Source organism: Salmo salar, chromosome 13 (genome assembly GCF_965601325.2).
Source record: "Salmo salar chromosome 13, fSalSal1, whole genome shotgun sequence".
In the NCBI taxonomy this organism is placed as follows: Eukaryota; Metazoa; Chordata; class Actinopteri; order Salmoniformes; family Salmonidae; genus Salmo; species Salmo salar.
Window position 1 is genome coordinate 92,263,040 of NC_138303.1, and position 16,196 is coordinate 92,279,235.

The following is a 16,196-nucleotide window of genomic DNA, read 5'->3' on the forward strand; positions in this document are numbered from 1 at the left end:
TTTTAAGTTAAAATAACTTGATCCAAGCTTTTTTCACTTCATACTTGTCTTTTCCCTTCTTTAACCGCATATTATGTTTTGAACGAGGCCAACATGCTATTTCCTTATTCGAAAATAACATTTTTTCTTTAGCATATTTCTTCACTTGAATGTTATCAAAACAGACAGGATATGTAAAACCCAGAGTTTTAAAGAACTTCACAAGTTAACCTGTCTGGGAACGTGGGAAGCTTGGTCCCACCCTAGTCAACAGCCAGTGGAATCGCGTCGTGCGAAATACAAAACTTCATAAATGCTATAACTTCAATTTTTCAAACATATAACTATTTTACACCATTTTATAGATACACCTCTCCTGAATCGAACCACGTTGTACGATTTCAAAAAGGCTTTACAGCAAAAGCAAAACATTAGATTATGTTAGGAGAGTACCCTGCCAAAAAAAATCACACTGCCATTTTCAAAGCAACTACATGCATCACAAATACCCAAAACACCGCTAAATGCAGCACTAACCTTTGACAATCTTCATCAGATGACACTCCTAGGACATCATGTTACACAATACATGCATTTTTTGTTCGATAAAGTTCATATTTATATATAAAAACAGCATTTTACATCGGCGCGTGACGTTCAGAAAATATTTTCCCTCAAATGCTTCCAGTGAATCAGCGCTACAATTTACAAAATTACTATTCGAAACATTGTTAAAATGTAATATTGTCATTCAAAGAATTATAGATTAACATCTCGTGAATACAACCGCATTGCCAGATTTAAAAATAACTTTACTGGGAAATCACACTTTGCAATAAACGATGTGGTATGCTCAGAAAAATAAGCTAGGCGATACATGTTAGCGGCATCTTGGAACCATCTAAAATCAAATATACTATTGTAAATATTCCCTTACCTTTGATTATCTTCATCAGAAAGCACTTCCAGGAATCCCAGGTCCACAACAAATGTAGTTTTGTTCGAAAAAGTTAATAATTTATGTCCCAATAGCTCCTTCTTGTTACCACGTTCCGAAGGTTACTCATACTGAAGCGCGCGGGACTTGTCGTCACGAATGTGAAAAAAATATATATTTATGTTCGTTCAAACATGCCAAACGTTGTATAACATAAATCTTTAGGGCCTTTTTCAACCAGAGCTTCAATAATATTCAAGGCGGAAGATTGCATTGTCTTACTAAACGTTTCGGAACAAAAGGGTTCCCATGGGCGTCCGCGTCATAGTAGTAATGGCCCTCCCCCTGTGACCAACTTCCCAAGCCTCTCTTTGGGTCAGTTTCTACCATAGAAGACTCAAACCACTTTGTAAAGACTGTTGACATCTAGTGGAAGCCTTAGGAAGTTCTAAATGATTAATAAGTCCCTGTGTGTTTCAATGGCAAAGGCTTGAAGTGATTCCACACATCAGAGTTCCACTTCCTGTTAGGATTTGTCTCAGGGTTTGACTGCCATATGAGTTCTGTTAAACTCACAGACACCATTCAAACAGTTTTAGAAACTTTAGAGTGTTTTCTATCAAAATCTACTAATTATATGCATATTCTAGTTACTGGCCAGGAGTACTAACCAGATTAAATCGGGTACGTTTTTTATCCTGCCGTGCAAATACTGCTCCCTATCCCCAACAGGTTTTAACAGGTTCACTGAAATGACGTTTTTTTTTATTTTTATGAACGCAATTGAGAAGTGTTACACTCAAATGAAATGATACTCAAATTATATCTGTGATATAAATGATATCTGTGACATAAATGAGCAGTAAGAAATGAGCATGTATATGCTTTCAGGAATGGGATTATTTGTTTACCTCATTGCCAGCAGAGAGCGGTTTTTACATTTCATCACCATGGACAGCGACAATCGCTCTTTACTGGCCAGGAAACACTTTGCTTGCTGTATTGTTTCTGCCGTTTGTACCACACGTCTGCTAGACATAGGTCCACTTTCAATTAGTTTTAAATGATTTACTTTGACCTTCAGATAAAGGGCTATTGCGATGATTATCCTCACTGTCAATATTTCACAATCATTGCTGTCAAGGGAAAGCGGTCATTTTGCATTCCCTCATGAATACCATCTCCATTTCTTCATGAATGCTCTGGTGTGTTAACAGGTTTGAAACGCTGACTCCTATGCCAGAAAGATGGCTATGACTTTAACAGCCACTCGGTTTTTAATTGGTTTAAACGTTGCTGTGCTCTGCCCCAATAGCATGCTTAACTGTACAAAAAGATCTACTCCCTCCCCCATCGTCAGCATCGCAGCCCATACAATGCATAGAGCTGGGAGAGACGGAGCTGTGCTCACCCATTCATTCACCGTGGAATTAGATACCTGGCTAAAAAGGACATGTGATCAATAACAATTTCCATGGAATATTTTATTCTAAACATGTTTTTCACGCGTTATTTTTTTCCGAGTACAGCAATATGAGGAAATTCAAATTGAAAGAGAGGTCGCGCCTGAGCGATTGGAGAGGACAAGTGCTATGGCTGTTCAGTTTCTTTTTGTCTTGGAATACAACAGGAGCACAGATTCGTTACACTGTTCCAGAGGAATTTAGCGTGGGATCCGTGCTTGGCAATATAGCTAAAGATCTAGATTTGGATGTAACTGAGATTTCTGATCGTAAGTTGAGGATAGCCTCCGTGGCTGGTAAGCAGTATTTCCGTGTGAATTTGGGTAAGGGCGACCTGGTTGTGAGCGATAGAATTGACAGAGAAAGTCTGTGCGGACAAAGCGTCAGTTGTCTCTTGCCATTAGAAGTCATCGTTGAGAATCCTCTAAAGCTCCACAGAGTGGAAGTTGAAATTAAGGATATAAATGACAATGCTCCACAATTTCAATCAACAGAGCGGACATTGAAAATCGCAGAATCTACGGCTCCTGGTATGCGCTTTTCTTTGGAGAGCGCGCAGGATCCTGACGTTGGCGATAATTCCTTAAAATCTTACACTCTCAGCAAAAACGAACATTTCAGCTTGAAAGTAAAGGAGGTTGGCGATGGAAGAAAAGTGCCTGAATTAGTATTGGAGAACGCACTGGACCGAGAAAATAAGGCAGCATACCAACTGTTGTTGACAGCCTTGGATGGTGGCTCTCCAGCCAGATCTGGGACCTCGCAGATAACCGTTGTTGTCCTTGATATAAATGATAACAACCCCGTATTCGAAAAATCGTCATATGAAGTGTCTCTAAAGGAAAATAGTCAACAAGGCACATCTTTCTTAACGGTTGAGGCAAAGGATTTGGACGATGGCCCAAATGGTGAGATTGAATATTCTTTCAGTGATCATACTGCACAGTCCATAAAGAATTTATTTGACATCAATCCAAAAACGGGGGAGATGTATTTAAATGGTATCCTGGATTACGAAAACACTCCCTCACACAGAATCGAGATTATTGCTAAAGATAAAGGCATGCCTGAAATGGAGGGACAGTGCAGCGTCCAGATTGATATCATAGACGTCAATGACAACCCTCCCCAAATTACCCTCACTTCTACACCAAGCCCAGTGCGTGAGGACTCACCCAAGGGGACTGTAGTGGCTTTGATTAGTGCATGGGATCCTGACTCTGGGGAAAATGGAAAAGTGACATTACAAATCCCACCAGGATATCCTTTTACACTAGAACCTTCTTTTTCCGATCATTACACGTTAGTCACCAATGGTGTTCTAGACAGAGAGACGTTCCCAGAGTACAGCATAGAGATAACAGCTACTGATTCTGGCTTCTCCCCTCTGAGCAGCAGGAAAACTATCCCAGTACGTATCCTTGATGTCAATGATAATCCACCCAGGTTTCCAGGCAATGCGTATACCGTGTATGTCAATGAGAATAACTCACCTGGTTCTATTATCTGTTCCGTGTCTGCATCGGACATGGATTTTGGAGATAATGCTAAGATCTCCTATTCTATATTAGACTGTACAGTACAAGACGTGTCAGTCTCCTCCTATATTTACATCAACTCAGATAACGGCAGCATCTACAGCATGCACTCGTTTGACTATGAGAAACTAAAGGTGTTTCAGATTCAGGTGCAGGCAAAGGACCACGGCTCTCCGTCTCTGAGCAGCAACACCACGGTTCATGTTTTTATCCTGGACCAGAACGACAATGTCCCCGCTGTTATTTACCCCTCCGCTGTCATGGGCTCTGTCTCCCATCAGAAGATGTCCCGGTCCGCTAAAGCAGGCCACCTCGCAACTAAGATATCGGCAGTGGACGCAGACTCGGGCCACAACGCCTTGATTTCCTATAGGCTGACGGAGGCCACAGACTCGTCTCTGTTCAGTGTTAGTCTTTACACAGGTGAGGTGAGGACAAACCGCGCTGTTTCAGAGCAGGATGACTCCTCTCAGAGGCTGCTTATAGAGATAAAGGACAATGGGGATCCGGTCCAGTCCACCACAGTCACAGTCAATATACTGTTAGAGGACGGGCTACACGAACCCATCTCGGAATACCGCCAGAAAACAACAGAGCCCAGCAAGAGAAACAGTAAAACCACCTTTTATTTGATCATCTCTCTGGCCTCAGTGTCCGTCTTGTCTTTGTTAACTTTTGTCATCTTAGTGGTGAAGTGCGTTAGAAACAGTAGGAGCAGCTCGAGTTGCTGTATCAGACGGGCTGAATCTGATGGATACAAGAATCCCAACAGAAACCTGCAGATCCAGCTGAATACTGACGGCCCTATTAAGTATGTGGAGGTCCTGGGAGGGGACATGTTGTCTCAGAGCCAGTCGTTCAGGTCGTATCTCTCTCCAATGTCAGAGTTCAGTGATTTCACCCTCGTTAAGCCCAGCAGCACCACTGACTTTAAGGAAATGATAAACGTGCTTGACGCATCTTTACCTGATAGTACGTGGACATTCGAGAGCCAACAGGTGAGCATAGACTGAACGAAGTACCAGACATCCAGTCAGTACTCAACCCTCAAGTTTTTCATAGGAATTAGGACAGTGCAATGTTATTTCATTATTAGACGATGAATGTGGTAGGCTACGTTGCGGATATGTTTGCGTAAATTTCAAATATTTATTGAATGACTCAATTGACGAAAACTGTTACTTTCGTGGCAATTCTATAATAATATCTATATTGTTTAGGTTTCTAGTTGGGAGGACTCATAGAATTTGTCTCCAGATTTATTAAAGCTTTTGTACATTTTTTCTCCCGTAAAACCAAGAGAAAACGAAGATAAAGTTGTATTGTCTATTATTATTACCTCCCTCATCCTTTCATTTTTATTTGGACCTGTTCATCTTTTATTTCGGTGTACATAACTCGTTTTGGTGTGTGAGTGTGTGTGTCCGTGTGTACTTGCGCGTGTGTGTTCGCCTGCACGCGCTGTGTAGCGGATGTGGCAAACTAATGAGAGCCGCTGATATTGTCCTACAATTGGAGTTTCCTGCCTTTGTTTGGAGACCCAGGCACCTCCTCTGAAAAAGTGTTCCTTCAGAAGCTAAAGGAACTTTGCGCGTGGAAGGGAGTCGGTGTTAACTTCTTATTTATTTTCTCTAAATTATCATATTTGAAAGTTATTGAAGCTCTTGGAGCGTTATTTTTGTTACTGTGTGGTTCAATGATAAAATAGGATATTTCCCCGATATGAGGAGTTGAACAATCTGAGTTTTGGAGACAAGAAGAAAGGCCTTGGGATGGCCGGTGCTCTGGCTCTCCTCTCCGCTTTATACAGCGCATCATCTTCCGCTGAACTTTCTTATTCCGTATTGGAGGATTTAAAACCGAGGTCCTTTGTCGGGACACAGTGAAGGACTTGGGCCTCGGCGTACTAATTCATGTGAACTGAAACCCACAAGTTGTGTCTGAATCTTTTGCCAAGTATTTTGACGTGAACGCGAGTTTTAGTAATCAAACAAACTATGGACAGAGAACGTCTTTGTGCATTAACTTTGCCATGTTCTCTTACTGTTCAAATTGTTTTTCAAAACCCTCAGGAATTCCACCGTTTTGTCATAAAAAAAGATTTATCTGGAAGTATCTGAGGCTACCGTACCGGGCACCGGGTTTTGTTTGGACAGTACACCGGATCTAGATGTAGACATCAACTCATTACGCACATTCATCCTCAGTCGTATTGAAAGTTGAATCAAAAAGTGATGGCAGGAAATCCCCCGAGTTATTACTGGAGAAACCTCTGGACAGTGAAAAGCAGTCAGTATTCCACCTGCTGCTTGCGGCTGTAGATGGTAGACAACCTGAGAAATCAGGGACTACTTCTGTTCTTATTAATATACTAGATGTCAATGGCAATGCTCCAGTACTTGACCAGCTAATGAAAACAGCTAGTTTAATGGAAAACTCTCCACCAAGCACATTATTGACTAAACTCAGGGCATCTGGCTCTGATTCTGGTCTTAATGGGGAGATATCTTAACTCTTTAGTAATATATCTTAACTCTTTAGTAAGTACGGATTTCACCTGTCTTCGGGTGAAATCCGAGTGAAAGGAGAGGTGGATTATGAAATGGCTGACAGTTATGACATCACTGTGAATGCCAGGGCCCCCGCCATGGGAGGCTCCTGTCACATTCAAGTCAAAATCAATGACATGAATGACAACAAGCCAAAGATAATCATAAATGCATGGTCCAGGAGGACGTATAATCAGACACTGTCATAGCCTTGATCACTTGTAGAAATGGGGAGGTTGACGTCCGCATTCCCTCTGGGTTTTAATTTATGCCCTGGTTACAGACGGCCCTTTGGACCGAGAGGCTGTGACTGAATACACCATCACCATGACAGCCACAGACTCCGGCTCTCCCCCTCGCTCTGCACTACAGCCCATTGTGGTCGCTCTTCCAGGTGTAAATGACAATGCCCCCCTCTTCTCCCAGTCCTCCTACTCTGTTGATATAGCGGAGAACAATGCCCATGGTGCTCTCCTCCTGACTGTGACTGTGTTCGACCAGGACCTCGGCCAGAACGCCCGCCTCTCCTTCTCCATCCTGGATCGTGAGGTGCAAGGCTCGGCCGTGTCCTCTTTGGTCTACGTAAACTCTGAGAACGGCGACCTGCATGCCATTCGTGCCCTCGACCATGAGCAGGGGAATGTGTTCCAGGTGCAGGTTAAGGAGGCGGGGATAACCGTACAGAGCTCCATTGTGACCATGCATGTGTTTGTGATCGATGAGAATGACCACGCACCTGCCCTGATCTATCCCGCTCCGCCCCCAGACGGTGTGCTGCAGCTGTCTGTACCCCTCTCGGCTGGTTTAGGACACCTGGGGCCTCATTTATAAAATGGACTTAGGATCTATTTTGATCTTAAGTATGACTTACGCAGAAAACCACGTGTAAGTAGTTATTTATAAAACCTTACTTTGACGTGGGAATTATCTTATCTCTACGCAAAGTCTAGACTTGACGTAAGTGATTTTCCTGCTGGTTATGTAGGGATATTCTTTTTTTCCCTTGCAGTTTAAGGTCAGACACTTTCTTTTTCACATCAGCCACAGTTCTGTCTTGCTGCCCCACCTCGTTCACTCGAGTGGCGACACACTCCCAAGCTACCTGTTTGGCTTTGTTTGTCAACCCACTATTTAGTCCACTGAATAATATGTGTTGCCTGTCTTCAATCTCCTCTACCATCGCCGTGATCTCGTCTTCCAAAAAGTTTGCTTTTCTCTTTTGATCCATGGCTAATCCTGACTAAACCCTCATTTGTGCTAGCATTCTATAAAGGGAAATTGCGGATTGTAAGGCACGTTCAGGTGTCGTCAATTTGAAGTTAATTTGAGATTTACAGATCACAGGTGCATAAGTTACAAATGGACTTCTTAGAACCTGCGTAAGCAAGGTTGTTTATGCTCAGTATCTTTTATGAATCCAACGTAAGCACACCGTCTGAAATGATCTTACGACTAAGTTCAAATATAAATCTAAGAACATTTTTATAAATGAGGCCCCTGGTCAACAGGGTGGTGTGTGGGGACCCAGACAGTGGGCACAATGCCTGGCTCTTCTACAGCCTCTCTGGGAGGGACGCAGGGCTCTTCCATGCGCACGGCCCATAGATTTGAGGAGGAAGATGCTACATTCAGTGCTGGTGCAGGACAGTGGTAAGCCTGCTCTCTCCACCAGTGTGCCAGTCAATATCACTGTGTCTGAGAAGGGTGCAGACATGTGGTCCCGTGTGGCTCAGTTGGTAGAGCATGGTGTTTGCAACACCAGGGTTGTGGGTTCAATTCCCACGGGGGACCAGTACGGAGAAAAAATGTATCAAATGTATGCATTCACTAGTGTAAGTCGCTCTGGATAAGAGTGTCTGCTAAATGACTAAAATGTAGACACGTCCTCCCAGCTCAGCAGGGCTCTGGCCTTACCCTGGCTCTGATTGGCTATCTGGCCTGTGTCTCGGTTGTGTGTTTGGTGACAAGCATTGGCGTGGTGATGCGCTGGATGAGACACAGAGGCTACCTGACTTGGTTGGGCCTGGGCCCCAAGCGGGCCCTGCACTCCTACTCTCATAAAGACCTCCACCTGCAGCTCAACATGGACAGGTCGCTGCGTGATGTGGAGGGGGGCCCCCCAGCAGTGACAGAGACATTGTGTTTGTTAAAGCTCCCATGATGAACCAGAACACTGAGTGTAACCCTCTTCAACAAATACACTAGGAATGTAGCCTATGTGAGGGCTCTCTAAAACTAATGAGATAAGACCGTGTCAAGACTTAAACGTAAGAGTGCATCTGTATATGTGTGTGGGTGTTTAGATGTTAAACCACTTGTGGTTACCTCTCAGGAAAATACTTAGTGATTTAAAGACACTTGTGAAATCTCAGGGAAGTACAGAATGTTTTGTTTGTGATTAAGTGCTTAAATCCCAGTGTTGTATCCTCTTGTCTGCCAGGGGGAGACTGAATATTTCATATGACTGCGGAGGAACGCTCTCTGTACTAGACATGCTATTACACTGAGGGTGTTCTCACTCAACATGTGTTCATTTGCACAGTGACAGGGATGGGGAGGGACATGGTGAGTAGGATGTGGAGGTATGTGGCAGTACGGGTCATAATAATGAAGATATCGAGGTCAGCTGTTGACCTTTGACTGCTTATTGAATGAGGTAAAGCTAATAGATTGGGGTTGTTGAATTGAACCTATAGCCAGTAGCCACCTCTCATGACCTCACCAAACAGAGTGCCTGACTTTCTCTCTGTCTGACTTTTATGTGACTCATCCCTTTAATTGGCAACTCCCTGAGTCAAGCCTCAGTCATAAATAAATGGAAATAGACCTTCATAGAGAGGATTGTTTTTTGCTGTATACTTATCACATATTTGACCTGCTTTTAATCAGAACTATATTTGTCATATATTGCTGAGCATATCTGTTTATTGAACTTCATGATTCCTTGTTGCTTCATATGAAAGTACAGTAATTACTCCTGCATGGCACATCACCCATTCATAGAGAGTATTCCAGTGTATGAGAGTATTACAGGCCTGCATAGGGCTTCTCTAGGCTGCAGGCCTGGCAGGGCTCTGTCTGTGTAATCCAGCCCAGGGTTTAGAGGATCAGTGGGGCAGGGCAGGGCTGCAGATTACTGACTGACTGACTGACTGACTGACTCTCTCTCTCTCTCTCTCTCTCTCTCTCTCTCTCTCTCTCTCTCTCTCTCTCTCTCTCTCTCTCTCTCTCTCTCTCTCGCTCTCAGTTCAATTCAAGGGGCTTTATTGGCATGGGAAACATATGTTAACATTTGCAAAGCAAGTGGAGTAGATAATAAACAATAGTGAAATAAACAATAAAAATGAAGAGTAAACATTAAACTCACAAAAGTTCCAAAAGAGTAAAATATTATGTATATATACAGTGTCTCTCTCTCTCAGCCTGGCTTTGGCTAATGATCCAGGGTTTGGAATGAGATATTCCCTCATCTATAGCAGATATAGCTTGAGTGGAAAGCTCCTTTGTCAATACATTGGGAGAACTGTGGTTAAATATTTAGCATTATTAAGCTTGTTTTGAAGTTGCTTGTAACAGGAGTATGTTTGATCCTTCCTCTCAGCGGACTCGCTCAAGCACATCACTGGCAAAATAGTTCAATAATTCACACGTTCTCTCACACTGCTTTCTCTATCGCTCTCTCTAGCACTGTCTCTTTCCCTCTTGTCTTCTATCCCCATGTGACATCTTCTCTCTTCTTGGCCCACTGAAGGACAAAATGGCTTCCAGTGCTGATGACTGAAGATGACATGCCATCAGTGGCATTTTGTAACAGTATCTCCTCTCTCTCCAGCAAAATCCACCCAACAATGACTGGCGCTTAAACCAGCAGGGACAGAGACCTGGACCCAGTGGGTAGGTGTTCAGCTTCTTTGAATATATACATCACACACACACACACACACACACACACACACACACACACACACACACACACACACACACACACACACACACACACACACACACACACACACACACACACACACACACACACACACACACACACACACACACACACACGTCCCTCATTCCTATACGCATTCACAATTGAATTTAATTTCCACAATGTGAATGAACAATTTGTGCCTAAGATATGTGTTCCATTGAAAGACATGAAGACTTAAGGCAGATGTGTGTTTGAACAGAAAGTACACATTGGTGCCCCACTACTCTCCACACAGATCCAATAACACTGAGTAACGGGTCATCTAATGGTTGTTATATGGTAGTTGTGATAGAAGTTGTGAGTCCTTCGGTAGTAGTTGGAGTAGAAGTGATTTATAGACAGTGTGATGATTGTTTAGTTGTCAGTGTGCTTCCAGAAGAAATCAATCAATAGAGATCGGATGTCTGTTGTGTGGGTGAGGTTAGAAGTATACCAGAGTAGAGGTAGGGGCAGCCCTCTGGTTGTGGTAGTGTTGTGAGTATAAAGCCTGCTTTAGATTAGCAATGTCTTTCACACTGTATTGTCATTTCAGACAGTAATGTGACTTGCTGCCTCATTTGCTTTTGTAGAAGATGCTTGGATTATCTGATGCATCTTGATTAACAGGTTGTGGCTCTATTGGTGGAGCAAATATTGAGCATCTGAGTGTCTTGGAGTTATTAGCCACTGATTGTATACTGTATCATTCAAAGAAAGTGAGACAGTAGATTCCTTAACATATGGACAATGACTTGTAAATAGTCATTGCGCAATTTCTATTTTGTGGCGGCACAAAATAGAATGTGACACACCATTGTATTGTAGTTCCTTTTCTAGAAACTGAAAAGGAACCTTGTTGGCTAATGAAGGAGTCCATCTGATTGCATGGGGCTGAAGGAGTGACGGCCAGAACTGTTTCCCCTGTCTGTGTTTCAGCACATACAGGTACAGCACCAGCACCCAGCAGAGATGGACACCGTACGGGAAGGCGAGGTAGAGTGGAGTAGGTAGAGCAGAGTGAGCTGTGCTGAGTGTGCAAGGTGGCCTCCTGGTCTTCTACGTGATGCTGTCTGACTGGCTGTAGGCTTGGTGCAGCTGTGTGTAGTCAAGCCTGGCTTCTGGCTTTTGAGTGTGTGATAATCTGTACATGCTCTTGCGGTCTAACCTGTGTATCTGAAATGGGTCGAGGCTTTGTGGTGTTTGTAGATGTGCTTAGCTCAGCACTGTTCCGTAGTCTTTTGTTTTATACTTTGGGTTTGTAGGCTTCGCTGAACTGTGTAGTTTTTCCTTTTATTCGTAGTGTAAATGTACATGTTCCTGTGGTTCTGTCGGTCTGTCTCTGTCTATCTGTCTGTTTGTGTGTGAGTGTATGTGGTTATGCTAGCGTGTGTGTGTTACTGACTCCCCTATGGCTGTAATGAACCCAGCAAACTAAATTCAACATATCTCCCCAATCCTGCATTTAATATTTGAACATATTTGATGGGTAAATTAAGGGATTGAGAAGAACCATATAATATCTGATCATCTTCAGCCACTCTACAATATAAAAACATGCACACATTCTCTCGTCGTCCCCCTCTTTTTTCCTTTCTCTCTCTGTCTCTCACTCTCCCACCCACACAGTAACACACAGCATGTGTACAAGACACATAGCATCCGGGCAGCATCCAAACAGCTCAGTTAGTCCTTACTCTGTGTGTTTGAGTGTGTGTGTGTCAGCTTGCGTATTGTGGATCTGTGCTACCTAATAACATCTATAGCACGTCCTGCTCTAATGTCTTCTCCCAGCCTCCATATTGTCTGTGCTCTGTGATGCTCCGGGAGCACTGCTCACTCAAAATGGCTGCTGGAGGCTGAGTGTTGCCATGCTGACAACCATGATGGGAAGAGAGTGTCCTCTATTTTGTGTCTGTGTGAAAGAGCGAGCGAGAGAGAGAGGTTCACATTAAATGAGAGTGTGTGTGTTCATGAGAGAGTGCGAGACACAGTGGATGAGAGAGATTTGTGTGTATCTGTTATACTAACTCCTCCCCTTCCTCTCCTCCAGAGCTGGCCCCCATCCTGAGGGGGCAGGTGGTGTCGTACCTGGAACAGGACCCTGGCCCAACCCCCCCACCGAGGCTGAGCAGATCCAGGCTCTGATGGCTGCTGCCAATGGTTAGTCTGCTGCCTACATCTCCCAGAAATCCCCTTGCCTTCTCTGTCTTTAGCTACCTCACAATGTTAACTCAATATACGAGAGAGAGAGAGACTTTGTCTTTCTTTAATGAAACATTCTTATGTCATTAAAACCTCACCACCATCCCATTAAATAATAGTAAAGGGTCTGTTATCCCTCCACCTTCGACCCTGTTCCTCCTTGTTAGCCAAATAGCCAACTTTGCCTGAGCAAACAGAAAATTCAACAAAACACATTTGGCCTTTTCTTTATTTGAATACCTATACCCCATTATGAACACCCCAACAGTAAAAACCACCCCCAACCTCTCACAGACATTTCAACAGAGACATTAACCTCTCTAGGGGGTGAGGGATGGTAGCGTCCCACCAGGCCAACAACCCGTGAAATTGCAGAGCACCAAATTCAAATTAAATTACTATAAATATTTAACTTTCATGAAATCACAAGTGTAATACATCAAAAATAAAGCTTAACTTGTTGTTAATCCAGCCGCCATGTCAGATTTCAAAAAGGCTTTACGGCGAAAGCAAACCATGCAATTATCTGAGGACAGCGCTCAGCACACAAAACATTACATACAGTTACCAGCCAAGTAAATTAGTCACGAAAGTCAGAAATAGCAATAAAATTAATCACTTACCTTTGATGATCTTCATATGGTTGCACTCACAAGACTCCCAGTTACACAATAAATGTTTGTTTTGTTCGATAAAGTCCCTCTTTATATCCAAAAACCTCAATTTTGTTGGCGCGTTTTGTTCAGTAATCCAATGGCTCAAATGTGGTCACAACAGGCAGACGAAAATTCCAAATAGTATCCGTAAAGTTTGTACAAACATGTCAAACGATGTTTATTATCAATCCTCAGGTTGTTTTTAGCCTAAATAATCGATAATATTTCAACCGGACAATAGCGTCGTCAAAATATAAAAGAAAAACAAGAAAGGCGCGCTCTCGGTCGTGCGCAGGAAACAGCTCTGGGGACATCCCACTATCCACTCACTCAAAGTTGTCATTCTCCCTCATTTTTCAGAATAAAAGCCTGAAACAATGTCTAAAGACGGTTCACAACTAGTGGAAGCCATAGGGAACAGAATCTGGGTCCTATCCCTTTAAATGGTGGATAGGCTTTCATTGGAAAAACAAATTATTTCAAAATAATGGTACTTCCTGGATGGATTTTCCTCAAGTTTTCACCTGTCATTTCAGTTCTGTTATACTCACAGACATTATTTTAACAGTTTTAGAAACTTTGGAGTGTTTTATATCCATATCTACTAATTATATGCATATCCTAGCTTCTAGGCCTGAGTAGCAGGCAGTTTACTTTGGGCACGCTTTTCATCCGGAGGTGAAAATAGTGCCCCCTACCCTAGTGAGGTTAATGGCATTAACCTGGCGCACACAGAAAACACATGAATCACAGTTTTTCTCATAACACAGAAAGTACACCCCTGCCCGACTCCCGGTTCAATCTGTGCCAACCAGCTATTAGTGGCCAGGGCTCCATGTCGAACCCTCCACTGGAGGTCCCCTAACCTCTTTGGTACTGGGGGTTTGTAGAGCCCTCTCCATCTAAAATCCACCATACTCTCAGCCCCACACAGCCCCTGCCACTGATGTGCCTTCACTCCTGTTAGTCTCCTAATGTTCCTTACCTTAATGCAGAGGTTGTAGATGGCTTTACCTCCCACCCCTTCAAACTCCCCCAGGCTCAGAGTGTTAAGATCTAACAAGTCCTCCAGACCCCCTTGCCTGTCCCCAGTCTCTGCCATCACCTGCAGTGGTGGAAACACTGATAGCTCCTCCCCCTTTGGCTGCTCAAACACCCCCACTTACCGGCTCAGACAGTGCATCCTGGACCTCCTCCAGGAATCTCTCGAGCAGCCTAAGAGACATTATTCCTGTTTGTTGTGCCAGGATGCCAGTTTATGCCAAAGGGAAGATGCCACCAGGTTGTTGATTATAAGCACCCTCCCTCTATATGACACTTGGGACAGGAGCCACCTCCACCTGGCCAGTCTTGACACCACTGCCTGTGACAGCCCTTTCCATCTCTCCGAGCCCAGGTATACCCCCAACATTTTAAGCCCTTCACAACCCCACTACAAACCCCCTGGAAGCAGAGAAGGGGCCCTATCCCCCCATGCCCAACATAACAGAGCTTTGCTCTTGCCCCAATTTGCCTTAGCTGATGAAGCTCCCTTGTACACCTTCAAACTAATATCTAGTGCCTGCATATCCTGACCATCCCTGACCGTCACAGAAACATCATCTGCATATGCTGACACAGCTATGCCTGTCAACACACCCATGCCTGTCCAGCACACTCCCTGCATTCTCCTACAAAAAAAGGCTCAATGGCTAGTGTATATAACGGCCGGATAGAGGGCATCCTTGTCTAATGCCCCGTCTCATCCAGACTGGCCTACAAGAGCCCCCCTCCCCAACTTGTCCATACATGACGCCCCAGCATACAACATCTTCACACTGGTCAAAAAACTTTTCCCAAACCCCAAAACAGACATCACATTAAACAGATACTCATGGTCCACTCTATCAAAAGCCTTCTCTTGATCTAAAGAGACCAGTCCAAAGTTCACGTTAGAACCTCTCAACATGTCCAACATGTCCCTGATTAAGAACAAGTTGGCCGTGATTGACCGTCCCGGTACACAATATGTTTGGTCCTTGTGTACTATAGAATCCAGATGGGACTTCATTCTGTTAGAGAGGACCTTGGCAAATATCTTGTAGTCCGCACAGAGCAACGCCACAGGCCTCCAGTTCTTTAAGTTCACACAAGCCCCCTTTTTTGGGCAGGAGAGTCAGAGCCGCCCGACGGCAGCTCATCGGCAACTCTGATACCCCAACGCATTCACGCAACACGCAAAAGAAGTCCAGTCCAATTATTCCCCAGAATCTTTTAGAAAACTCCACTGGGAATCCATCGACCCCCGGTGCACGGCCAGAGGACATCTGGGTTACGGCCTCTGCCAGTTCATGGGACAACAGAGGAATGTCCATTTCATCCCTCTGTGCCAGAGAGAGCTTAGGGAGTTCTGCAAACAAGACCTGAGCAAACATAGGATCACACAGTTCTGCCCTATACAACTCAATATACAACTCCACAGTCCGCTCCCGCATCTCCCCCACCACAGAGGTCACCCACCCATCAGACAGCCGTAGACAATGCATACCCTTGGCTTCACTGCTCTGTTTTTCCAAACCTAAGAAGAAAGAGCTGGGAGCTTCCATCTCTTTGAGCATGGAGAACCTTGCTCTTACAAGTGCTCCCTTTGCTTTAACCTGGAAAAAACTGCCCAGGTCTCTACATAATTCAGCTAAATTAGCCTGGAGGCCTACATTGCCTTGCCCCACCATCTCTATCTCCATCTCACTAATACGATGCTCGAGTTCCCCCAATACTCTCCTAGCCTCTGAGGATGAGAAAGCTGTATACTGTTGACAGATCAGCCAAATTAACTTTCCCCACTTCCCACCATTGATTCAGAGACTCATACTCCTCTCTTTTCTGCCTCCACCTTTCCCAAAAAATCTGCAAACCTGAGCAAAAA

At 44.0% G+C, this 16,196-nt stretch overlaps 1 protein-coding gene and 1 pseudogene across 16 annotated transcripts in view; both read left to right on the forward strand.

The window, feature by feature from the left end:
• The window catches only part of LOC106594404 (protocadherin gamma-C5), a 56,780-nt gene that overhangs the window by 32,347 nt on the left and 8,237 nt on the right, over positions 1 to 16,196 (forward strand). For 6 of the 16 annotated variants that reach the window (XM_045692369.2, XM_045692368.2, XM_045692370.2 and 3 more), the window contains exons 2-4: positions 10,299 to 10,360; positions 11,370 to 11,426; positions 12,484 to 12,593. In XM_045692369.2, coding sequence (XP_045548325.1) covers positions 10,299 to 10,360; positions 11,370 to 11,426; positions 12,484 to 12,593 — 229 coding nt within the window. Of the gene's footprint in view, positions 1 to 1,276; positions 4,916 to 10,298; positions 10,361 to 11,369; positions 11,437 to 12,483; positions 12,594 to 16,196 lie in introns of those variants that run through there. The other 10 variants (XM_045692375.2, XM_045692374.2, XM_045692376.2 and 7 more) reach the window with 5 other exon arrangements.
• LOC123726093 (protocadherin alpha-4 pseudogene) lies at positions 4,922 to 10,292 on the forward strand (annotated as a pseudogene).